The sequence below is a fragment of the Zerene cesonia genome, chromosome 7, assembly GCF_012273895.1.
Source record: "Zerene cesonia ecotype Mississippi chromosome 7, Zerene_cesonia_1.1, whole genome shotgun sequence".
Taxonomy (NCBI): Eukaryota; Metazoa; Arthropoda; class Insecta; order Lepidoptera; family Pieridae; genus Zerene; species Zerene cesonia.
In genome coordinates, this window is record NC_052108.1 from 7746624 (window position 1) to 7773408 (window position 26785).

General features: G+C 32.9%; 3 protein-coding genes across 4 annotated transcripts; 1 reads left to right on the forward strand and 2 right to left on the reverse strand.

Moving 5' to 3' along the window:
- The first annotated feature begins 482 nt into the window (after nucleotides 1-482).
- On the forward strand, nucleotides 483-5096 carry LOC119828167 (F-box only protein 25-like). Its single transcript, XM_038350261.1, has 4 exons — nucleotides 483-619; nucleotides 1083-1237; nucleotides 2468-2576; nucleotides 2953-5096. Exons 2-4 carry the CDS (start codon nucleotides 1107-1109, stop codon nucleotides 3046-3048), a joined length of 336 nt encoding a protein of 111 aa, XP_038206189.1. The 5' UTR covers nucleotides 483-619; nucleotides 1083-1106; the 3' UTR covers nucleotides 3049-5096.
- Nucleotides 5097-6601: 1505 nt separating this feature from the next.
- LOC119828235 (integrin-linked protein kinase homolog pat-4-like) lies at nucleotides 6602-11424 on the reverse strand. Its single transcript, XM_038350339.1, has 6 exons — nucleotides 11363-11424; nucleotides 10478-10647; nucleotides 9942-10087; nucleotides 9197-9421; nucleotides 8772-8960; nucleotides 6602-7976 (listed from the first exon to the last, which is right to left on the reverse strand). Exons 1-6 carry the CDS (start codon nucleotides 11422-11424, stop codon nucleotides 7788-7790), a joined length of 981 nt encoding a protein of 326 aa, XP_038206267.1. The 3' UTR covers nucleotides 6602-7787.
- LOC119840817 (F-box only protein 32-like) lies at nucleotides 11415-26399 on the reverse strand. Of its 2 annotated transcripts, XM_038367574.1 has the most exons (5): nucleotides 26205-26398; nucleotides 25965-26015; nucleotides 12774-12864; nucleotides 12198-12387; nucleotides 11415-11656 (listed from the first exon to the last, which is right to left on the reverse strand). In XM_038367574.1, exons 1-5 carry the CDS (start codon nucleotides 26303-26305, stop codon nucleotides 11430-11432), a joined length of 660 nt encoding a protein of 219 aa, XP_038223502.1. In that variant the 5' UTR covers nucleotides 26306-26398; the 3' UTR covers nucleotides 11415-11429. The 2 variants fall into 2 exon arrangements, with proteins under 2 accessions (XP_038223502.1, XP_038223503.1); XM_038367575.1 differs by lacking the exon at nucleotides 25965-26015 and having other exon boundaries at nucleotides 26205-26399.
- Nucleotides 26400-26785: the final 386 nt, after the last annotated feature.

A 26785-nucleotide genomic window follows, 5' to 3' on the forward strand; every position in this document is an offset into this window, starting at 1 on the left:
CCGTTGGATTTTGCGTAGTATGAAAGTCCGAAACGGGGGCTCGGATCGCCACGAACGGGGTGCCGATCGATTGGCCGGTTCGCGGAGATTGCGTGTGCTGAATTTGAGACGTAAGGATTCATAAATGGCGATTTTGGCAAAGTATGGCGGCCATCTTGTTTTCGCGAAATTGGCCATTTTTTTGGCGTACCTGGTAATTGCTGAAGGTCTAGAGCATTTTTTGTTCGAACGCCACCCCTCCGCGAGCCACCGTTTCTGCGGGCCGCCGGGCGTCGAGCTGGTCTTCGAGCGCGGCGAGTTCTCTATATTTTTCCGCGGCTCGATTGCGGCTCCTCTATACGTTCGTGTCAAAATTATCTCCACTTTTCGCCCGGTTTCCGAGAAAAGCGATGTCAGTCAGTCAGTGGGTGTGTAGCTTTATATAGTATAATTCCCACAGGAACATTACGATTAAACTGAAAAAAATATTTGAGGGGCGCAGTTAGTAATAAATACGACTAATTTTTTATTTTTTTAATTGTTAAAGCCCGGCCCGGAGGTTGTGCCAAAACTTCATGATCTTCCTGAAGAATGTATCAGGGAGATATTGTTAAGGATAGCTGACCACAGGGATTTGGATGTAAGTTGTATACTACGATAAATAATTATTTTTCACAAAAACCCTAAAAAAACGAATCATAAAAATCGATCCACCCAGTAAAAAGTTATAAGGTAACAAGCACTAAAAATTCAGTCGAATTGATAACCACCTTTTTTTGAAGTCGGTCGATAAAATAATAGCAAAAAAATATGCAATGATTCACTTCGGTGAAATGAGCAATAATCCTGTTCTCCTTTTGTATATTTGCAAGTTTTCTTTGGTACAGAGGAACAATAAATAAATTCTCCAAGCCTTTATAAAACAATAATGACTTTGGTAAATACCAATGGGTGTGTAACTTATTATTACCAACGAATAGAACAAAGAAGTAAATGCTTGGTACAAATAATCGTAAAAAGCTATAGCCATCTTTCCTTTTGTCATTTTTGAAATTCGAACGTAAAAAATAAATAATTCGAATTAACTTTTTCATTCATTCCAGTCAGCATCATCAGCATGGTCAGTGATGGCGTCATTATGCTCCGAACAACGCGTGTGGCGCGAACTAGTCAACTTCCACTTTACATCACAACAGATCGACTCAGTTCCGAAGACGGATGACAACGATTGGAAGAAACTCTTCCATCAGCTGAGAAAGTAAGTACCTTTTGTATTGGACCATGGATAAAATAGAACGGCATTCACTGAGTTACTTTTTGTCTTAAAATTAAATGCAAATCTAATAAAAAGTGATAATTGAGAATGTCCGCAAATGTTAATGCTAAAAAACAGATACGAGCATATACTGTACAATATTTAAATAATAAATGTTTTAATATCTCATTATCGTTGTGTAACAAATAGAAACAGAAAGGATGAAAAACATCTAATTAATTTAATTTCATCGAAAATTAATAAAGTAATTTAAAAGGCGTGCCAGTTAACCACGCTTCATTGGTGCGGAACGTGAAAGTTTAATTTGAATTAACGTATTTTATCTGTCAATGTCAATCAACATTACACCATTGACCATCATGCATATTATATGCAGCATATATGGCAACACTTGACGCATTTTGCATGACAATGGTTTATGGTTAACTCCTTTATTCCTAATATATTATATTGTCGTATTATATGACATGATATATTAACCTTTTTTATACATGATGTATTACAATGTCGCATTACCACAATTTATAGCACAATTAAACTTTAGTATGTGATGTTTTAATTTTATTATGAACTTGAGTTGTTCGCCCCGGCTTCGCCCGTCATATTTAGCCTATTACACTCAATGAAGTTGCAGCTTTCCAATGGTGAATGAATTTTTGAAATCGGTCCTGTGGTATTTGCCGGAAAACGTTACAAATTAATACAAAAATACAAAAGTTTCCTCTTTATAATATCACTGTAGAGAATTTATAAAACCGATATTCCATTGTGGATATAGGGGGCATAGTAAGTCCGTATCGCGTAGGAATATCAAATTAATCATATGTTGTGATAGAGTAAACCGATTTCGATGAAACAAAAACTAAGTTATACCTCAAGTTACGTATAATTTTTGTATATAAACATTGTCTGCATTTAATTCGTAGATTTTACGTGATGTGCGCACAAACAAACAGACAAAAATTTCAAAAATGATGGAAATGGGTTCTTTTAGTTATCTTTTCACACACTGGCTATTTTTTTTTTCTTTTTTTTCAATGTACAAAAATGACTTTTCTACAGATTTATTATATGTATAGATGATGATGAGAGGTGAAAAGAAAAAGAACTAAGTATAAATTGAAAATACTTTTTGTAAACGATTCCGTTCAACTTGATACTGTTTAATGCTGGTATTTAGCGCAGTGCGTTAAAAGATACTTTCGTTTTCAGGTTATATGGCTTACGGGAAGATGCGCAATACGCGGAGACACTGTCCCTGTGCCGTCACTGCAAATGCCTATTTTGGCGATCTTTGGGGCACCCATGTATTGCTGATCAGGTATGTGTTTCATTGCCTGATTACTTTTATATTATTAATTGAACAATTTTATACATACGTAGTTAGTATTCAAAAAAGGTCTGTTTAACTATTCCCGATTCATTATTTGTTTTGTATATTTATCATTATTTAAGTGTTCCTGTTGCATAATATAATCAAGTATATATGTGTAGACAAGATTTTCAATAGAACTAAATTCAATAGACCTAAGTACTGTCTATTGAATTTAGTTCTATTCTGTCTGTTGTTGTTGTTAGTCTGGCATAACCAATCCAACCAATATATACCTACCCTATTTTTTTCACCTTCTATTCAATAATTTAATCATTTTTAAACATTTTTATACGTTTTAATCATGACAACCTTTTTAACGCAGTGTCCTGAATACCGCGAACGCTTGAAAGAAGCAGGTGGGCCACTTCCCCCGCACCCCGTGCCACCAGCGGCCTTCCTAAAATTCTTCTCTCTTTAAATGTTACCGGAATGAAAATGAGATAACTATAGTACTACAACACTTAAGCGATCAGAACAACGATCGAATTATAAATGCCTAGATAATTATGGCAAAAATTTTGAAAATTGTGTAATGGTTTGAAGTTTGAATTAAAAAAATGGCGGGAAATAGTGGGGACTCGGGAATGCTTGTATCGCCATTGCGATGACGTCCCCAATGGACGGAATATAAATTAACTTGAATCTTGATTACCTATAAATAGTTTATTGTTACCGTAATATTCTAGGATTTTAAATAAAAAAATGAAAAAAAAAATGTTAAGTGTTATATTATAAGCACCTAATTCACCAATGTTTACAAAACGAGCAAGTATTTACGAAAATTCACATATGTCTGATTAAAAACAAACATCACAAGGGTCAATAAAATATAACTCACATGGAATTTTATTGAACTAGAAATAAGCATGACCCATGACTAATAAATAATCATAGCATATTATTAAGTTATATTCAAAATTGATGTAGTATTTAATACATCATAATGCTATATAAAAAGTGTTCATTTTTGGTCTTGTATTATATTAAAAAAGGCAGTTTTTAATGTTATTAATAATTATTTAAGGAGTTTGTATAACATATTTTGTGGTAACTGCTAACTTTTCTGTAAAATTTAATTGTATTTTAAGCTTTATAACATAATATTATGTATCTATCATAAACGTAAAAAAAAAATATGTGCAATGAATTTGTTCACTTCTTAAAATTTGCTGAAACCGCGCCAGTATTCTTAGAAATAAATTTGTTAAAATAAAATAACATGGAATCCTAAAAATAACAATCAATTATTTATCTAATTACTGTACTAACAATAATATTATTAAAAAGGTAATTCATTCATAGTTACATAACCTAATATTGAACATTACTGAAGACAGATTATTTTAATATGTCAAATGAAAAGTGGGAGTAATAAAAAGTTATTTATTTATTATTGTAATTGTAAAAACTTTTTACATTTGTGTTTACGCATGCAAGAATCTTAGATGCTTTAATTTCTTTGTGATATTTAAATTCGCGACTTTTAAGTGTGATCAAGCTCTTAGTGTTTTTATTTAGTAGGCAATGTATTTGAGTTGTGCTTTTTGAACCAGTAGGAAATGTAAGTAAAAATTACTTAATTGGACTGTTCAAAATGTTATGTAGCCTATGTACTTATAAAAATTATCATATAGTTTTATGTGAAACAGAATAAAAGTTGCAAATCTGCATAAGAAAAATTAGCAAGGAGTTCCATATTATGTATTAGTTATGTAATTAAGAAAATCCTAAAACTCATAAAAATTATGATCTCTAATGCATATATTCGACTGTTCAATGCAATAGACTAAGTAGTGATATCTATTCATAAGTATTTAGATTTTTAAAATGGTAAAAGTACACATGTCAAAATATTTTTCTAATAAATAATGTAACCTATATACAAACTAATCAAGTATTCAAATTGACTGTAGAGATTTTTCCTGGGACTACAAACTACAAATTACTTTGTATATTTTCTATGCTTTCTGACGCTAACTTGGGTTGGTTATAAACACATAGTTTTGACTGATTTTTCGATTTAAATTGTTAATAGTAAATTTTGTTGGTAATAACATCTCTATATATTCAATTAGGGTTAAGGCTAATATCAGGGTTAAGATTTCTTACTTATAACTGGTTGTATTCTGATTATAAGCAATATGCCAGGCCTAACCAAACATACTGTACTTCTGTCCATATTTCTCTTATAATAAATACTTTGCCACAATTTACCTTAAGTGAGTTTAAAGATCTAAGTCTGATAACAAATAAAAATTGTTCATTGTAGAACTGTAGAGTAGATGTTATAATGTGATATTTTAAGATAATTTTATGAAATTTGTAGTTGCATGTTATTTATGAGTTTTAATGCAGCTTTCTTACTCTGTAGTTCTCTTAGTTGATCTGTGATTGTGATTTTTAAAGTTTTTTTTTTTCAATGATTGTCTCACTGATTATTTGGAATAAAGTTATTTTGAAAATGTATTTTTTTATTTATTTCTATCTCTATAATGACTAGCATATTCGTCAAACCATATATTGATACTTATAATACTGAAGAGTTTGTTTGGATTCACATGCTTATCTCAGGAACTACTGGACCTTTAAAAATTGCTATTTGCTGTATGTGAAGCCATTAGACTACCAAAAGAAAGTGCATACTAAATTATCTATTCTTTTTTTTTTTGTTCTCTCGATTTTACAAGAGATGGGTAATTTGAAAATGGTACAATAACATTTTGCACTAAAATGCATCCCTCCATTGCTTAAATTTACAATCAATTTTAGTCTGCTGTAAACTTAACTGAAGTGAAAATTATGTAAAATGCATAATCTTAAAAATAGGGTCACAATTAAATTTACAATTATCATTTTATCGCAAATTAATGAAAATAATTTAACTCTGTTAAAAATACTAATATGAAGAAATGAAAAAGACAGAACTTTTAAATCTTAAATTTATTAAATATTCATAAATTATCACTCACTTATAAAAATACATTACTCATTCTATATAGTAAATGTTATAAAAGTAAATACAAGGAACTTGTATTGGAATGGTTTCATTATTCTATGAGTATTATCTTGCAGTTTTCAAGAAAATTCCATTTTGACCTTTTCGCAATGTCTCACAAGATCTTTTAGTTTGTAAACTAAGTCCTGAATCTGCTGAGTTCCGCAAGTAAATCGGATATCATCTTTGTCAGTTTTCAGAACGATCGTGTATAATAAATTATCCGAACCCACGCCTGGTGTGTTAGTTAACACCTCAAGTTTCCATTCTACATCTGTTATTTTGGGCAAAAAGTTTGATTCACTACTGGCATCCATCTTTTAAACATTTAAATATTTTTTAATTATTCCATTCGCTGTTCCTGACAAAATATTATAGCCGCATTTCGATGTCTTGATTTACTACTTTCGGCAAATGTTTAATAATGGTTTTGTTCTTGGCGTTTTTATCATTTAACAATAACGAAACACAAATAAAATAAACAAAATCAAAAATTTTAATATTTATCTTAGACTTCCACCAACAAATTATCTAAATTCTAATTTGAAATTTATATGTAGACAATGACAGTTTACGATTGACATTTGACATTTCAACAGACTTCCACAATAGTGTCAGTAGCTAGGGAATTTTTAAATTGCCATTTCAAAAAAACGGTACAACATGTATTATTAATTATACCAAAGAATGTGTCCTTTTAAATGTAAAATTTCAATAAACTTCTAAACATACATAGGCTTGAACACATACACGACTGTATAATTAAAAAAAAACAGATAGATAACATAACAAACAGCATTTCCGGCTCACCTAGGTAATCGTGTAAAAGGACATGGACAAAAGTAGCGCTAACCACCAGGTGACCTTTCTTCCTCTTCTCCTTTACCTTTTTTTAGTTTTTGTTTTTACTTAGAACAAGAAGGTGGAGTAAATAAGGAAGGGAGTAAATAAAGAAGTCTAGATTATAAAAAAGTTAGTGTATTTATTTATTTTTTTTACAATTTACATACTAAAATGTTTTATAGCAATAAGTTGTTATCACTACAATAATGTGTTAATATATTATATATTTATGTATCGAAGCAAGACACAATTAAAGCGTTTAATCGTTTATTACACTTCAAGGCACATTGTATATTGGCATAGAATAATGTATAAAAAATATACATTCTGTTACATGTTTTGTATATTTTATAGCATATACCGTATTTGTAACATCAATAATAATCATTTTTAACATTTTAGTACACAAAAGACAACCTCCAAAGTAAAATTATATTCTTACAATATATGTATAATTTGTAATTATTTTAAGAATTATTTACCTTATTCTATTGTGAGGTTCATAAGTTTGTAAATTGCACTATGTTCCTCTGTTAATTATTTAGATAAACAACACAATGAATAAATAATCTAATTTGTGAAAATAGGGCTAATTGCAGAACAATTCATTTTTAAGGGCTGTATACTAGCACCATATTAAACAAAAAAGAGAATGATTATTATTTAAACCATACAACGTCATAAATTATTACACACAACCTTAATCTAACAACATATTAAATACTGGCAGTTACAATAATTATTAAAAGTAAAAACACATGGATGTAACACAGATCTAATAAACGAATAATTTGAAAACCGAAATTTAAAATCTTTTAGATATAGTACACATGGAATAAACTCGAATTCATAAAGATATAATTTCCACAAATCAAACATTTAATATGAAAAAGTTTTGTTAAACATAAAATAATGTTAAAATATTGTAACCTTTTCGTTCAAAAGTCTGATAAGATCCTTATCCTCTCCTTAAAACATAAATCAGGTTAACAATTTATATAAATTATTTCGTATTTTTGTTTTATTACTCATTTTCATAGTCTCCGTCCTACAAAAGTAGGATTGGGCAATATTTGTACCTTTTCATTTATCAAAAAACTGTTTAATAAAAAATATATCTAATAAAAACTCATTATGGCAACTGCAGTTATTGATTTTTCAAAAACCATATTATAATAACAATCTATATTATGGAAAAACATCCTCTTTCCTTTGCTTTTAATTCATAAGAATACGACGTCGGATAAAGTGTGCTTGGTCATTGTAAAATAAACATTATTCAATAATGAAATATACTCGCCCAGACAGTTTTGTTGTTGTTAACGTTTCATTTTTTCCAAAATCGGGAGAATCATTTCGAAAGATGGCCGTTTTCCGGGGTCTTCGTTCATGCAGATTTTTATCAATTTCGAGATGTGAGGCGAAATTCCGGGTGGGATGGTAACCCTGAGCCCTTCGAGAGCTATTTTCATGCCACATTCCATTGGCGATAGATCGGCGAATGGAACCTATCAATTTGCAAAAGATAAAATTTATTTTCTAAAATTAATGCAATACCTTCATACAGAATCTCAGCAATCCTTGTTATTGTTAACCGTTTAAAAAAAAAATGGAGGATGTTCAATTCTGCTGTAATTTTTTTGTTTGTTACCTCACAGCTTCGTACTGGGAAAACCGATTTTGATGAATCTTTTTTTTTTTAAAGCTGGTGCATCCCATGTGGGCCCATTTGAATATGGTCTAGTTTTGAAAATATTAAGTTGGTGTAGTTATTTTTTAAAAATAATTACATATAAGCTTATTTTGTATTTACTTATTCCTGTCACTAACTACTTTATCTAAACATGAGAAGAATCAGGGTTGCTTGTACACTTAACATTTGGACCTATGTGTGCTATTTCCTAAAGATCAGGTGGGTGTGCATATACTTCCTCCATACTTGTCTTGTTCCCGTCTTCAAAAGTAGCTATTAGCTAAAAAAATATAAAAAATAGCTCCTTATCTAGCCCACACTCTCCTCACTAGAGCCAGCTATCAATTTAATTAATCTTTTACATACCAGATATACACTGCACTCCTTCACACAGACGGCAAGGCTCCATATGTCTGCAGCTTCCCAGTTCCGTTTGGAACTCGGCTCGGTGAGCACATCAGCTGAGCTATATGCTTCTGCACACTGACCTGTCTGGTGGCCAGCTCCGACAGCAGCACTGTGAAGCTCCACATGTCCGCAGCCTCCTAATTCCGCTTGGAACTCTGCTCAGTGAGCACATCAGCTGAGCTATTTGCTTTTGCACACTGACCTCTCTGGTTGCCAGCTCCCACAGCAGCACCGCGAAGCTCCACATGTCCGCAGCCTCCCAATTCCGCTTGGAGCTCGGCTTGGTGAGCGCTTCGGGCGACATCCAGCCCGGCGCGTACACGCGACCGCGCTCTTGGAACGAGAACTTCGAGTCCGCCATGTTTATGCGCGCGGTAAGGTCTTCGTCGATCTACAATTGTATTTCATACATTTCGTGTATCGTTAAATAAAATAAATTGTGCTCATAAAAAAGCAATAAAGCTGATGGCAACACACAGCACATTAATAGAACACAATTAAATCAACTGTCTGGCAAATAGACATATCTTCTTGCCACGAAGAAATAAAAAAAAAAATCAACTGCAATACACAATATTGCACTGTGCTGGCCATCGAGAAAACGTTCCAAATTCAAACGGCGCTCACCATAACATGCTTGCTGTTCAAGTGATACGTGGGCAGTACGCGGTCGCGCTGCAGCGAGTGCAGGTAGGCCATGCCGGCGGCGACGTCGCGCGCGAGCCGCAGCGCCGCCGCCGCGTCCACCACCACGCGCCCGCCCGCGCCGCCGTGCAGCAGCGAGTACAGCGAGCCCCACGACATGTGCTGCGAGATCACGACCAGCGACGGTGGTGACACGCAGCAGCCCACCTACAGACGGGGTCATGGCATGTGGAGTCGTATCAGAAATATTTCTGTATATTATAACTTATACCCAACAGGACTTTACCAGTCATATTTCGAGATATGAAAGATTAATATCAGCATGAATTTGAGTACATACTTTGGAACAAAATATTTAAATTTTAAATAGCCAATAAGTCGCCGCCATTTACTTACAGAAACAACACCGGTAACATGATTAAAGAGCAGCTTGACTTATGTTTTATCTCCACTAATATAATAAAGAGGAATAATGTGTAGTTTTGTTTGTTTGTTTGTAATGGATAAACTCAAAAAGTACTGGACCGATTTTCAAAATTCTTTCACTATTAGAAAGCTGCAACTTCACTGAGTGACATAGGCTATATATGTACCACGCGAATCGAACAGCTAGATATTTTTAATATGAAAACTCACAATTATTTTGCTATATTTTTCCACTTCCAGTATATTATCTGATAATTAACAAATGAAACATGTTTAATTGTTTCACAATTCAATTACTCACAACAGGCAATATGTTGGGATGTGAGAAGATTCTCAATTTCGGGAACTCCTCATTGAAATCTCGTTGTATTCTTGGCGTACATTCACGCACGGCCACAATCTTCGCGACTATATCATTCTTCTGCCAACGACCGCGCCATGTTTCACCTATTAAAAAAAATAAAGAGATTACATAGATGCATTGACAAATAATTGACAACTTGATTCACAATCACGCTCAAAAACAGTCCGAAGCAATACTCTACTACGCGTGTATTAGGCAGAGTTTTCTAATGAGCGATACAATCAATTTTGAAGACTACTGCAACGAAATAAGGAGTTAATTTCAATTAATGTCTTATACAATGCTGCTCGGACATTTTTAGAAGATCTAATTTTTTTAAATAATGATAACAAATGCTTGTTTCAAAAATATTAAAAGCAACTAAAACTAAGAATTTAAGAATCTCCCTAAGAATTAGGAACATCCCTGAAAATATTATGTTAATAATTAATCATATTTTTTTAATACATAAATAATTACAAAAAATTGCTCACCGGATGGCGTGACAGCAATACGAGTGTGCAATGCCAGCTCATTGATATTAATTCCCTTGTGACGAGACAGTGTCGCATCCCTGCTCCTAGTCTTTAGACCGAGCCAGGATTGATCCTTGAATTGTATTTTCTTTAAGTCTTGCCCTTGGTTCACGGCTAGCTCATGGAGTCTGGATAGAAAAAAATATTTTAACTATTCAATTATAAACATTCAATCATATTATAACTGCCTCCTGTGATTTGTTATCAAGCAAGTCAGTTGAGCAGAATTGCAGTATATTCTTGTTAGGATGAAATTAATATTTGATGCAACCCTCTTTTGATTTGTAATGCAATATCAAGCTACGATATTAGTATAAAGAGTGGCATCAGCTATCTGGCCATGAATTTTCCGTCCAAATCGGGTCAGACTTTCCAGATTATTAGTCAGAACAAACTGACACAAATTGAAAAAAAAAAAATAGTACATGTATCCTGTATACATCCAATATATATTGAAAAAATAATATATCAATATTACAAACAGACTCTTGGATTTTATTTATTTGTATATTATGTCACCGTTAATCCTACTGATATTATAAATGCGAAAGTTTGTAAGGATGTGTGAGTGTTTGTTGCTCTTTCACGCAAAAACTATTGAACCGATTACAACTTAATTTGGTACGTAGATAGCTGGACAACTGGAATAACATATAGGCAATTTTTATCCCGATATTCCTACGGGATACGGACTTACGCGGGTGAAACCGGGCGCAGCTAGTACTATATAACCCGGTTTTAGTTAGAACACGTTTTTCCTAGTTAGAATTAGTCGTAACTAAATACCTCTGTTACAACTAGTTCTAACAAGGGAAAACGCGAAAAAATATTGAATTAACTAACATTGAATCCACAACAAATATTATACGAGGTCGAACGATTTTTTTTATTCTGAAGTCCAACATAAGCTCTAATCAGTAGTCCCACATGCGTAAACGCATTGTCCACCGCTCACCTCCTGTATCCGTATGCTCTCTGCGATCCTATTGATCCTGGCTATCGCATGGTCGTGGTGACCCCAGAGCGCGCGGGAGCCCAAAGGCCGGCCCCAGCACGCTCGCCGTTCTGCTTCCCGAATAGCTGTTAGACCTACCACTAGAGCCCGTAAGGCGTTCAAGTTCTGCTTCGATGTTGCAACTGGAATGGATGAATCAGTTCTATACTGGCAGAACTGTGAAATATTGGTATATATGACGGCAAACTTATGAGTAAATTGCACGTGTGAGCTGTTGCTGGATTATAAGTTTTAGTATATTTGCCATAGCTCTTAAGTAATCGTACGATACACGAGTACCTACTTCCTTCTTTACCTATAAACTTATTATAAAATTATATTTTTATGATAAACCCACTGCAGTACTGATTAAGACCTGACTGAAATCAAAAAGTGGAGGTTTCGAGACCCGGGGAGCGTGCAGAATTTGCATAGATTTTTCTAAATTATCCATATCACCACTGCTCGAACGAATCGTGGTGGATTATGGCCTGAACCCGGTAGTACTTGTACTTATTATTCTGTGTCGGAAGCCTGTGTCCCTGTAGTGGGAACAAATATAATGTATAGACGCAAGTGCTATATCATGACATTAACATATATTATTGAATTGGTGACAACGAGCGAGTCTTGCAATCTTAGCAAAAAATCTTTAACGAGAGTTTATATCAGTCAAAAACTCACCTTGATCAGCAAGTTGTTCAAGCATAGACAAGAGGAGTTTCTGCGCAGCACCAGGAAGGTGTGTTAGTCTCTGGCCGCACAGCAACAGTTCCAAAAGCGCACAGATGTAGTTGAACCTCCGAACGTCACGGACTGCTGACGAAAAGTCTAGACGACGAACTGCTTCTGATAGACCGTTGAAACCGGCTATCTGGAATTTTTAACATGTAGTAAAATATTGTCAGTACCTATTGAGTTTTGGCATAGCATACAGCACAGATTAAAGTACCAACTGACGGTTATTGCTTTTTTGAAAACTTTTATAATGCGGAGGAAAAATAGTTGGAATTTCTGTATCGAAAAAGGGACGACCCTCGACCAGTCCACACGACTGAATGGTAAGGTCCTGATGGATAATGTCGGAAAAATATGTTTATATGCTACAATAATAACTAATCAGAAATTGTTATTTTCATTCTTGATTAGGAATCGTTCCATAAATCCAGGAGCGAAAGTATTTGAGACCTTATTGACATTCAGCAAAATATGTTATTCATTTATTTGAAATAATTTGTAAAATAATCTTACGAGTATTACCTCTCTTGTACATTTGATTGTGATGTGACAATGAGGAGGGACTCTTGCGACGACATCATCTGAACTTTTATCACCTTCGCCATCTTCGCTCCTAAAAGAATATAAGTAATCGATCAAATAATCGAATTAAGTAATGGATTCAATTATTAAATTAATTTTTGCCTGTTGTCAGCTTCAATTATTTAGTGACTATAATCATACATAAATACCACTTCATCCGAATATAAACCCTACGTCAAATTATGTAGCATTTTAATACTAAACAGTCTCCATACTCTTGTATCAGAAATGATATAAAATCGCTTAATATGTGACTCTGCACACGGGAAACTATCGCTCTCTAGGTAACATTAAGAATACTAGTAATAATTGTTTGGGAATTGTGCTTACTTAAATACTTCAAACTATAAACGTGCATTGGATTAGAAAATCTTATTAAAAGTGTAATAAATTGAAAATGCCATACTTGAAAAATACAATAGACATAGTAAACAGAACTAAAAATATCGCTTTACATATAGAATCAACTAAATTATCTCATTAAAAAATATAGTTCTGGCGATCCTTTCCAGGATACTAAGACAAACACATGAAATTGTAATTTCACCGATTCTTGATAAGTGTACAATTTGAAATAAATAGTCCAATTGAAGTGGGTCAAAATAGAAAGAAAGAAAGAAGAAAGAAAGAAAATATGTTTATTATGACACATACAGGTAAATATAACAAAGTAATAAATATGGTTAAAATATATATGTGCCTTAATTAGGCCCGCCACTCAGCGTACTGACACTGATTTTCAGTGGATGCCTTATGCCTTATTGACAGCGGATGTGTTCATGCTCAAACTATTAAATTTATGAATGTTTTGTTAAATATAATACATGTATATTTATAATACGTGTGTAAATAATAATAATGATATACAATATTTATAAATGATATACAATATTTAAAAATCGAGTCTAAACACACAAACAAATAGGAAAAGCTGATCATAGAAACGTGTTAATAAGGCATATAGCAAAACAAATAATGAATAATTAATCAAATGGTAATACTTCGTTGTATTCGATCGACCAAAGCAAAAAAAAAAAGTATGCCACTCCATTTTACATTCGTTTGACGTCCTATTTCCGTTTCAACAATGACATTTACCTCTATGAAGCCCACATTATAAAGGGATAAAGCTGCTCTGTAATAAGTAGGCCTCATATATAATTCATTAAGCCTCATGAGCGCTGACCCACTAAAAATGCCCAGGCTTTGACACAACCGTCAATTTTGTTAGTTTATTTTTTTCAGTTTTCCGGAATTTAGTCTTAATTCTAGGAAAAGCTAACACATACCAATAAAGAAACCTTTTGAATTGACCAGTAAAAGTTATTTGCATGTATATAAATACTCGGGTCTTATTCTGTCAGTCTAGATGAAAAAATCAAACTGGAGAGCAAACGCCATCAAAAGATAACCATTAATCTACAAATTTTCGACTCGCTAGGGCAAGCAATAATACAATCTCTTCTGGTGAACTGAAAAATGTCTTACAACACATACAAAGAAAAATTGCGAACGAAAACATTTTTAGTTAAATCACGTAATGAAAAACAGGAACAGACACTTCGCACTCGGTTCTTTGTTTTCTAGAAGATTGGGTTAAATTCTTTAAGGAGAGAGGTCGAAACGTAAAATAAAATGGACAACTTAGTGGAAATAGTTCTTTTACAATAATAAATAACTATTTACATATTTTTATTTTATCTAATTCAAATAAATTAAGTCCACAATTTAAAGTCTGTCTGTAATAAGTACATACTTTTGGTTTACCAAACCGAGAAAATATTAGGAAATTAAGTCAACGTTCAATACCAGAACTATTTTATGGTTAATTAAAAAGGCACCTGCATGCACATTGTAACGCCAGTAATTACTTATTCATTATTCGATGCTAAATAATTCATTACTTCATCGCCTTGCGCCTTAGTTGCGTTTTTTGAAGCAAAAATTAAATCCATTTATCAACGAATACATATGCAAGAAATCGTTTAAAATTTATAGAAGAAACGGTCATTTTCATACAATACGTTTAGTCTTATTTTATGGAAATTTTTACTATTAAAAATATATATTTGAATGTATGGCTGTTCTATATTATATAGATAGGTACCTATATATAGTATATATTGAATGAACTGAAAACCGATTTCATAAACACAGATAAGTATAAAGCTATATTATCATGAGAGGAGAGTATTTTATATATTTATTTGTTTTTTATATGTGTTTCAACATAGCTATGGAAGTTCTGCAGTTTATAAAATACAAACAAACAAAGGTCTTCTCTTTACAATCCCAATGTAGATGAGATGTTTGGCCAAAACTGCAAAAATTGGCATACAATATTTACATCAACGCGACTCACACCTGACTCGTTCTATCTAAGAGCTACTAGAGATGTGAGAGGTCAACTTATGTTGGTCAACAATTGGCGGGTCATTGACATCTGACTCACTGCATATTCTAAATACAGATAATCTGCAGCAGTGTTTTCATTGAAACAGTTTTACCGTTTTATATGTTGGTTTATGTCAGTATGTTAATGCAGCTTGTTTGAAGCTGTAATTCAAACTCATAACATACATAACAGTGCAGTTAAATCTGTCCGTAAGAATAACAATTTTCGTAACTGGTTCTTTAGCACTCTTAAAATAGAAAACAACTCTCATATAATGTCTCTTGACTTATGGTTTTGAAATAATTACAAATTGAGACTTAACCTAGGTAACATTATAACAAATGGCCGTCTTATAGCTAATTAGCGATTAATAGTTCTTAAATTTAATAAATATTCCTTCCAGACAACCGGTTGCACTTTAAATAGAGGATAGGAGTAGGGAAGAGCATTAACATATATAAAAGACATCAGGAAAAAAGAATAATACAATATGTATTAAGTACATAAACTTTGCTGGCATCCCCTTCAATTTGATCAGCATTAAGGAATGGGAATAAATCATACACAGACTAAAAATATACACCGTAGCAGCTATAAAGAGAAAAACTGTGAAGAATTTTCATTTCTGACTAAAATTAATGGGCCTATAATGCGAATATTAACCAGGTTAATATGTAAATATAATCAAATTAAACCAAGAAGGTCTAAGTTAACACGCAAGCGTTTACTTATGTAATCATTATGAAATATAAATGCATTCTCCGTGCGATTAGTTAAAACTAGGTCATGATCCTATGAGCATAGATAAATAATTATTAGATCGATTTGTTCATGTTAATTTTAACTGGATGGTGAAGGGTCGATACCCTCGCCAGATATCAAAATAGAAGAAAGCATTTCTTTGTTTATTTTGCAATGTAGCAACACTATTTGAATCCGGAAGCGGTTTGTATTGTTAAGAATTTATTGATTTATCAGTTATGTATACACGTGTTATGTATTTTACTTAAGATTTATTAATTAAAAAATCGAAAAAAAAAAAAATTCGCGCTGTAATATAAATTTTACTTTCTACGACTTTATAGTGTTACTATCATGTTATTACATAATTACTGATAATATAAAGTGGTGAGAAAGTGACAGCGTCTATGCTTCGTTAAAATAATTAATATTCTTAGCGATCATTAAAATGAGAGCACGTGCGGTTAATCTATGATAGTATCTTAAAATATATGCACGAATTTGTGTAATGAATTTCCCCACGAAAGTAAAGAAACTATAAAGTTTTTTAACTTACTTCAAAAACGGAGGAAGTTCTCAATTCGGCCCATTATTTTTTTGTGATTGGTACCTCATAATATCTTTCTGGGTGAATCGATTTTGGTGATTATTTTATAAAGGAGGTGTCTCCCGTGTGGTCCCGTTTGGTCGAGTTTTGACAACCCCAAGGCGGTTTTTTTGTCAAAAATTAATATCCAAATCTAAACAATCATCAAATGCATGCTTGTGATATCACAACCATAAGGATATGATAACTTATTAAGTTTTAGTCAGCATTAAAATGTAGCCTCAAGAAAGTAAGAAAAAAATAACACCAAACCACTTTTTGATATTAATTGAATCGCTCTTATGTTAGCAACCACAATATACTCCAAACGGCGTACAGTAATGTCACATTATTTTAACAATCCTATTTCCTTGTACGAAGCATATGAGACATAGTTGCTTTCACATTTACTATATGAAATATGGATTATTAATGGGAGAGGAAAATTACAAGAAGCAAGACTTAAATAGAACGGCATTGCACATTCGCCGTTTCCCGTGGCCTTCCGCATACAACCAACAGGCGATACATGGAACAACAAAGTACAAGCATCTTTCACTTATGAAATAGATCACGCAACATTCGGCTCTACGTTACTATTAACAAGCATTACATTAGCTTCAAATATATCTAATTTAGTTGAGAATTAACATTCACTATGCGATTGTTTCGTGAGAGCTCAATTTATACTGGTTTACTTTCATACGTATACGTAATGCTGCATCATTTCAGTATGACAATGTAGTGTGCGAACTTCATTGCAATTTTAATTATCAAAGTTCACAATAAAGGTCATCTTCAACATATTAAATACTATGGTGCTGTTTTATTCGAAAAGAGGTTTTGAAGAGTCTATGTAAGATTTATTCAATAATAGATTGTCATAAGGAAATTTTAGAAAAGAATGAAAAAATAAACTAGTAAATCTAGTGTTTATTTGTTGGCTTGTTTGTTTGTTTTACTTTCACTTCGCAACGAAGGGGTTTTATGATACGATTATTGTACCTGTATAATGTACACAGTTTAGCGGCAGGATGATTTGATAATTTTAATAATAAAATAAAATATTTGCAGACGGCAGTGAGCACACTTCGGCACGAATTGGGCCAGCTCGTATCGGGAAAGTACCGCAGCCCCACAGAAGACCGACGTAAAATAGTTGCATGCTGCTGTGTTTCGTTCAGTGGGTGGGGGAGTCGGAGGCCTATATTCTTTTCCATACCCTTCCCAGTCCTTTCCTTTATTCCTCTCGTCAATCCTATCCTAATCTTCTTAATCTCTTTCCAATTTATAGTCGGTAACCATCTGTAGAGGTGTAAGATATGCTAGCTAGTGAGCTAGGAATAAAAATTTCCATTTAAAATTATACAAAAGGACATCGCGTCGTACAAGCATACTATCGCAGTGCGAAGGCCATTTCAATCCGGCAGTTATCCGCTTGTAGAGTCAATGTCATGGATACATTATACCAAAGGACGATGCAATCATAGTTGCATAACACTTGATTATACTGTCACTAGCTGTTTAATCGCGTGTTTTCTGGGAAGCACGGCTTTCGGAAGAATCTGCTTCAATCAATTCGCCCTGACATTTCAAAAGTTGACACGCCGTAACAATTAGACATATAGACTTACTTATAAAACCTTAGATACAATGCTTTTCTCTCCAATTTGACCAATTTCTAATGGCATACTCTCAAACAAATCCTTTATCAGAATAAAATATATTAGGCATTGCAAAACAAGTAATATGCTGTGATATATTTTCGTAATATCTAATAATTCCGCAATAAACGAATGACGTTGGAATGCTTGGTTGATGTACATTCTCTTTGTAAAATTGCAGCGATCTAATTCTCTGTTCTAAACAAATATATTATAGTTTCACGTATCGTAATTTTAAGTCAACTTTTTACCATACAAAAAAAAATTTTACAAACTACTTACTCGATTTTCGTACACGACTTTTCGAGCAATTTAAGATGTATTATTTAGACGATATAAAAAAAAATATCATAGAAATCGTTTTAAAACCGGACAACCCAAGTAAAAATAAGATTAACCTGCTTTAAAATACACTTGACGAAATGAAAAGATTTCGTGTTAGCCACAGAACATGAAGTACAATTTGAATCAACGTACTGAAATTTCTAATATATAAATCATTTGATACAAGTTTTCGTTACGCGCAGTAGCTACGATAATGGCCGCTTAAATTGACAATACTCGAACAATGAGAACGCAATTTGGGGTAATTTTTGTGAAAGTTTCCTTTGTGTTATAATTTTAGTGTTTACATGAGAAATAGTATTATGCATATCCGTTTTGTTGCAAAGGTACGATTTGATATTATTTTATACAACTTTAAAGCAATTTATTGTCTAAGTATAAGTCTATATAAATTATAAAAAAAAAAATGAAACTAGACGTTCGAGTGAGTAAGCGCAAAGTTTGCGGAACATATTTATATAGAAACAAATTATGAGAATGTAGGTAAAGTATGTAGTTTATGGAAGGTTTTTTAAGAATTACTCATCAATAACTACAGTAGGTTAAGCAAAACTGTGATCATTCATACATTTCACCTACAAGCTTTAAAAAATTTAAAAAGAGAGATGGAAAATTGCTGTTCGAATCTCGAATATCGAGAACCTCGGACGGTGTTTGAATATCGAATAAGAAATCTCTTAATAAATTCCCGCATCTATGCCATAGCAAGTATCAAAAACCGTATTACTAGACTACAAAATTCTCTTGGCAGCACTCCACGTATCGCAGGTTTGCTAAGTTTAAATAACTCATTGTTTTCGGAGCGCGAACTGAAATCAAGTAATTCAGTTACATCAGCAGATTGAGTAATATAATTATGAGTAAGGTTGTGCGACTTTACGCCTAAAGGCGTAGTTGACGAGGAAACAAACATTTTCTGGTTTATCGTTCTATAAGATTGTTGTATTTACCAAACAATTTATAAAATTATATCCTTCTGTATACATACCAAAACAGTTTATATGGCATGAGCATAGGGGGTACCTATAAAGAATTAAAGCAAATAACACTTGAGCATTGCCTACATAAAATATTTTGAAAACATCAATGTGTCAGTGATGAAAGTTTCTTGCATTTCTCGGTAAAAAATAAAAAAAAATCGGTATAATTGAGATTTTAGTTTACAAAAGGTTACTAGATAAGTAGGCAAGGCTAAGTCCAATAAAAAGGACGCTCGCTAATAATTAATCAACCAACTGGCTCCCACAAGAATAAACGGAAAATTTGGCATCTGAAGTTTACAACTACACAAATACTTACAGGGGCATTAAACAGTTATGTTCTTAGAGCGCAATCGTGACATTTAACGGTGCCAAAGCAAAACACTAAACGCATCTTTAGTTCTATATCGGGAATGAAATTGCACCCAAACCAAGGGTGATGAGCATTGGTCGACGAACGCGCTGGCAACGTGCCAATATGTGGAATGGAACAGTGGCTGCTCAGATCGCTGACGGTGCTTTACGATAATGTCCTAATTCGAAATTTAAAACTATGTCAAGCAAATGGCGCGCCATTTTGTACTTTTCACAGTCCATAGATAACAAATATTTCAGGTCGTTGCATTGTGAAATACATCTTGCGTTTGTGATAGACGATTTTGTATTTGAAAATATTTAATGGATACAGCTACGCAATTCTTTAAAGCAATATCGTTAATGTTGATAAGTCATTCGCTTCATTTCCGTGTTTATTTTATTATCTAATCTTTGGCTTTAATTGTAAAGTTGTTGTAAGTGGTGCTCAATTGGTCCTTTGATTAATGACGAACTACTAAGTTCCATTAGAATATGAAGCACCTAATTTTCAAAAAGAGTTTTCATGGCTGTAATATAATAATGTAAGTCGCAACAAAAGCATTGGTTACCGACATGAGATGCAACGCACTTTCACTATCAAGTATCAAGCAACTTTTACTTTCATCCCAACTGGAATGTTTTCAGTGTAGCTGTTTTTCATTTTTGTAAAATAGAACGTGTATACTTGACATGAATCTAGAGCGCATTCATCGCTCACGTTCGATTTTTATTCAATGAACTTTTTGTAAATTTTATAACGTACCGTAAACTTAAAAAAAAATAAAAGATACAATGAGACTACCCCTTTCATGAACATTTTTTTTTTGTTTCATAATGTTTTTCCTAGAAAAAAATACAAAGTTATCAGTGGAAATCATAAAAATATAACAAATTCGTGATTTTGAAATTTCGCGCTTCTTTTGTAGGGTTTTTCTACTTACATAATCTGGAACTTGCTTATAATTTACAAGAGATGCATAATTACATACTAAAAAAACTTAAATCCGTAGTATCTGAGCAGGTTTAAACAATTAATGCGTTTAATGAGATTAAAATCGGTTTGTATTCGTTGCAATAATTAGTACGCAATAATCATCAGTTTAACATTAATTTGCGAATCCCGTTTCCCGCATAACTAGACCACTATACAACCTTGACCTCATTTGTAATATGGGACATGTCGATGTCTATTGGACGTTTTTTATCTGTGCGCACATTGCGGAAACAAAAGATATATTTTTAACACATCTAATATGTTTTTTTATGCATTGTAAGCTATTTGGAAAGACCATTTAAAGTGGAATTAGAATTTCTTAAAATAATTTAATTATTAACTAAATAGAGTTAAAAAATGAGGATTTTTTTTTACTAAAAGTAAACTTTCAATGTAAAATTGGCGTGGCTGTTTGTTATATTAAATAATCGCCTTTTAGTAAATGCATATGGAAAGTACATGTACCAAAAACCTTTTTTTTTTCATTTTTGTCTGCCTCTCTGTTCCTGCTGCTGCTAACTGCGGTACCGATTTTGACGGCATTTTCACAGCCATGTCAATAATAACTCAGAATAATTTTTATTCCAATATTCTCTCTGAAACATTGGGATATAAAGAAGAAAAATTAATATGCTCGGGAAAAAACCTGAAATGCAGTAAGTAAATAATAATATTATACGAGTACATAGTCAAAAATGTGTGTGCCATATTGGGAAATTTTACGCATGTACCTATATACTATACTTTTGAACTGGCAACACATGTGATAAAAAATTATGTAGATTTTTACTTGCTTATGAGGAAAAAACTATACATTAGATATAACATACATATATGCTGAGGCTTGAGAAACTTAATTTATGTCGCTGTTGCAGCAAATGGGAAAACATTAAAATAAAGCTTTTAAAAAAATGTTTACTTGTAGATTTGTTTTGACATGTACTTAATTTAATACTCTTTGGATCTTTACTACACTGTGTCGTACGTTCTCAAACTTTCTGCGCAATTACATCTAATAGTAATAATTATAGATTGATTTCCGTGTCTTATGCGTAAAAAATAAATAAATATGTAAAAGAAAGAGACAGGAAAGAGTCTCGTATAACATTATGGGGAGTTTGTAACGAAGCAATGGAACAGTTGAAAAAAAATATTTTTATCATTCGTTTTCAGTACCAATAAGGCGGCCAACTTTCTGAAAATTCGAAGCGGGACTTACTGTATGGGTTTTATTTGTACACGAACAATCCGACATATATCGCCCGCCTACTACATAGCGTTTAACTGTATAGTTCTCGTTCCCCTAGTATTTCCGGGATAATCTATCGTAAGTCCTGTCTCGGATAAACTATTTTTATACTAAATAAATTTCACCCTAAACGGATCAGTGGTTTAGGCATGAAAATGAAACAGATAGACAGAGGTCCTTTCGTATTTATATATCTATATATCCGTGAAAACGTTTCAATAATGTTTGTAAACTTTTCTTCTATGTCAACAGTTGTCAATCCATGTAATTTAAACTCTTATTTAAAGATAAAGGGATATTACTAACCATAACGTAAATTGCTTCAACCTTTACGGTTTTGGGTGTGGTTGATAGGGGTGATATTTATAGAATGAATGACCTCGTCCTTTTATTAGACGAATACACGAACGGTTAAGGAAGTTATCCGAAATAATCCAGTTAAAAATGTATACATGATACCATACAAAATGACAATCGCATTGTATACAATATAAGATTTAATTAAGAATACATGCCATGGAATCGCATTGTGATATGTCCATAAAATAAATTCAATACCTTCGTATTTTACTAGCACTTCTTGCTACGATGTTATACCTAGTCTTTTATTCCCCTTGACACTTATCCAAGGTAACGTCAAAGTTCATTTTAAATTTCAAAATTTCCATCTGCATTTTGTTTTAAAATTGAAATCAATGCAACCGTTGCATTTAGTAAGATTAAGGTCAAAACATCAAGGTTAAGCTCCGATTAAACGACCCATAAGCTATTTGAGAGCAAATAAAGGGGTATTTTTCATTCCACTCTCGGATGGAACAATGCTCTCGCTCAATGGTTCCGCGGAAGTTTCATTACAATAAGAGTTTTCATGGAAATTTCTGGAAAAAGTCAAGTTTATTTTGAGATTGTGGACCGGAAACTGAGTTAGTTTTGGGAAATGATATCGCTCGCGTTTGGTTTAAATAGAGGGGAAGATAATATAAGTGAAGTATACTGACATCGCCTATCGACGACATATAATATTTGTTATTTTGGCATCAATTGAAAAAAAAGATCGTATTATTAAAACATTGAATTGGTAACTATCTTGATATTTGAAAGTTGCATAAGGCATCTGACTAAAATTTAAATAAAAGAAAAAAAAGAAGTATTTCTTCTTATATTATATACTGATTTAATACTTTTAAATTCTAAGATTTTAAGTTGTAAATCGGTATATCTATACACGAGTGAGCGGACGCAAGTATCGTGGCAGAACCGTCACAGTGTCAATTAAATTTCTACAAGCATAGCTTGGTAAATTATACCTTTACATAGATAACACTTTCTAACCACAGACCTTGTGGATTATGCCAGAATCCGTTATGAGGAGAGATCATAAGTAGCTTTAAGTGATTTTCCAAGTTTCATAATTTTTCAGGCCATTCAGGCACTTGGGAGAAGTGGTAGAAACTGGTACAGACGAATTAACTTTTATATTTATGTGCCTATACATTTAACTAAAAAGTTATTAAGGTTTGAATACACCAAATTTAACAATCGAGTCCTTATAAGATATTAAAAAAAATATTGGCGAGTGTTTAATGAGACTTCTCTGGCAGAATGCAGAAGACTGTTCTTATGTGTGTATTCTATTGTGGGAGTCGAGCATGCTTCGGCACAGAAGATTTGGGCCAGCTCGCATCGGGGAAGTACCACACCCCCACAGAAAAGCGGTGTGAAATAATAGCTTGCTATTGTGTTTCGTACGTTGAGCGGGGGAGCCGCAGACCTTTTTCCGTCTCCTAGCCTTTCCCAGTCCATTCCTTCTTTCAAGTCATTGAACATTTCCTTATACCTTATTCATTAAAAACGGGCAGTGCATTCTCAGATCTGAGCCTCTGCGAATGTTCATCGGCGGATCGTTTACCATCAGGCGAACCACAAAAAAAAATGTAAAGAACATCAGTGACACAGATGTGTAAATGCATCTGCGCCATTAGCGTTACCCCACGAGAGGACACGGGTCGTTTGGACTTAATGACAGATAATGAATTAACAGTCATACATATTCTCGTCATTTCAGCCTTTCAGATCTGCTGGACAGATATCTTTTCGCAATATTTTCTCCATCTACGATTCATTTATACTCAATATAGCTACTATATTGAATAGAAATGAATATACTAGCTTTTAGCTAGCTTAGCTAGATAAGCATAAGAAGGTAAAGATTATAAATATATATATCATATTGGTATAAGATCTGAATTTCTTTACTTAAGCTTTATAAAATACATATAAAGGTAAAACAGAATATAAACAAATTCATTGTCTTAAATTGATATATACTCAGAACGTAATTAACTCAGGATGTTGGAAGTTAAATATAAACTTGCTTTTCCATGTCGAGTCGAGGTATTTGAGTCATCCTCGTTTCCTGATTTGGAAGTGATTGGGAAGTTCTTGCCCTAATCCTTTTTTTTTTCTTTTGTAAGGTTAATTTGGGAAGGTGTACATGTTAATGTAGATAAATTTCGATATAATTATATACTTTTTTCTTTACGAAGTAACTAGTACGTTGCTATTTTGGATTTAATATGCTTTTTGAATAAATTGCGTGCGCAGAGGTTCAAAATTGTTTTCAGGACGATTTGACTGATACAAAAGAGGTTATTAATTTGTTATGTTTCCCTCAGAAATATGCAAGTTATGTATTTCTCTCTCGCCGTAAACTTGTAGGTACCCATTAACTTTTTACTTTATATATTCATATACATATGGAAGAAAAATATCTAATATATTACTGATATTAATTTTCTCTTTTCGTCTAAAAATAAATGATAAATTTTTATTTCTGTAACTAGTTATATCAATTTCTACAGACACTGCGAATAATTTATATTGAAAAGGAAAACACAATTACCAAGAAGTAAGTTTGTGTACCATGCACACACATCCCTATCAAAAGCTATTGGGAATTGGGATGAAAAGTCTATACTGTCTGAGATGAAAACAATGTAGGTATTTACGGTGGCTGTGGTTTAGCAACAAATTGATTTCCCAACAATATCCGTCGGCCCGTTCATCTCAGCTGACCTACATTTGGATAAAATTCATACCGAGTACCTACTGCCTACATCGCCAACATCATCTCGGCCTATCATTCAATGGTCTGTTATATTTTCCTAGTATAGGATCGGCCGAATTTTATGTTTTAAAATAACATAAGGAGGTATATAAAGCAAAATACTCGTTAATTACCTCTTTAAAAAAAACAATATATTTAAGTCAAATTGTTAATCTCATTTAGACTCGAAAAATGCTTTTTCAAGAAAGGAAGGAAGTTCTAAATTCAAATTTATCTTATAAGGTCAAAATAGCAAATATGATAAATAGTACATTAGAATAGAGATTGAGAATATTTCAATTAATGGACATCTTCTCTAATGATACAGACGACGCTACCTGAACAAATTTCTTTTTTCATAATACAGTTTTTGTTTTTATAATAAATTAAGTGCCTATTGTATACGATTGCTTTTTTATATACCAGAAATAAAGTAATTTATTTAATTAATGTTGTTTCAAGCGTTCACATATTTCTAACTTAAACATAAATAAGCTCAGAGTACATTACAATATTTTATATAACTTTAATTTTATGTATACCAGAAATAAAAGTCCATAGTCTACGCTCATTACATACTGTAGACTGTACTTGTATATATTTCTGCCTCGAAGGACACCTACAATACGCGCCTGCTCTAATCAATATTATGACAACAGAAACAGCTGATCGTAACTTATGTTTACAGCAAAGCAACATAAATATTGTACTTACCATTTTTGATCCTTATCTTCCGAGTTATTAAAGTTAGAGATAGCTGCATATCTGAAATACAAAACACAAACAAGCTGTTTGTTATTCCAAACTTGATTAAATTGTTAAAAATACAAGCATTAGAAATGGTTAAATTACGTTAATTAAGTAATGGTCAGTATAGGAAATACTCCGTGCTCTTAGTTGCGTCAATGGGTAACAAACGAACAAAGGCAAGTTAGTTTTGCAAATAATACACACCTTTGTGCTGTGCATTCAAGTACTTTTTTCTTCTCCCAACCTTCTTGTGTTTTCACCCACACTTCACCAGGCGATCGCCAGTCTTTTGATATAAATGGCATTATTTATTAAATTATACACAAAGTTCCGTAAACGTAACAAAACACACGAGCAAACCTCCGGAGCGAGACGAGAATTATTGGCGATTGCAGTAGTTTGTCGAACTAAAATACGTGTAAGAGCGAGACGCTTTGTTTAGAATGAGACAGACGCGCGCATGGCTTTTTGTATGTGAGAAACGTCACAAACAGCTGTTTTTGTATTCGATTGCAGCAAATCCATTCTATTATACCTATGAATTAATATTTGATTATTCTCAGGCTAGTGTTAACGGTGCAGGTTTTTTAATGCACAAATTGAAGTATATAAGTTATTTTTTATTTACCTAATGTTTAAGTCGTTTAATAATTAAGGTACTTTTGTTCGAAATTGTAGAGGATACAAACGTACCTACCTACGTACCAAAGTTTAAATTCGGCATATTTTGACATACATGTATTTATATTATGAAAATAATAAAGAGCAATGATTTGCTCAGGTGA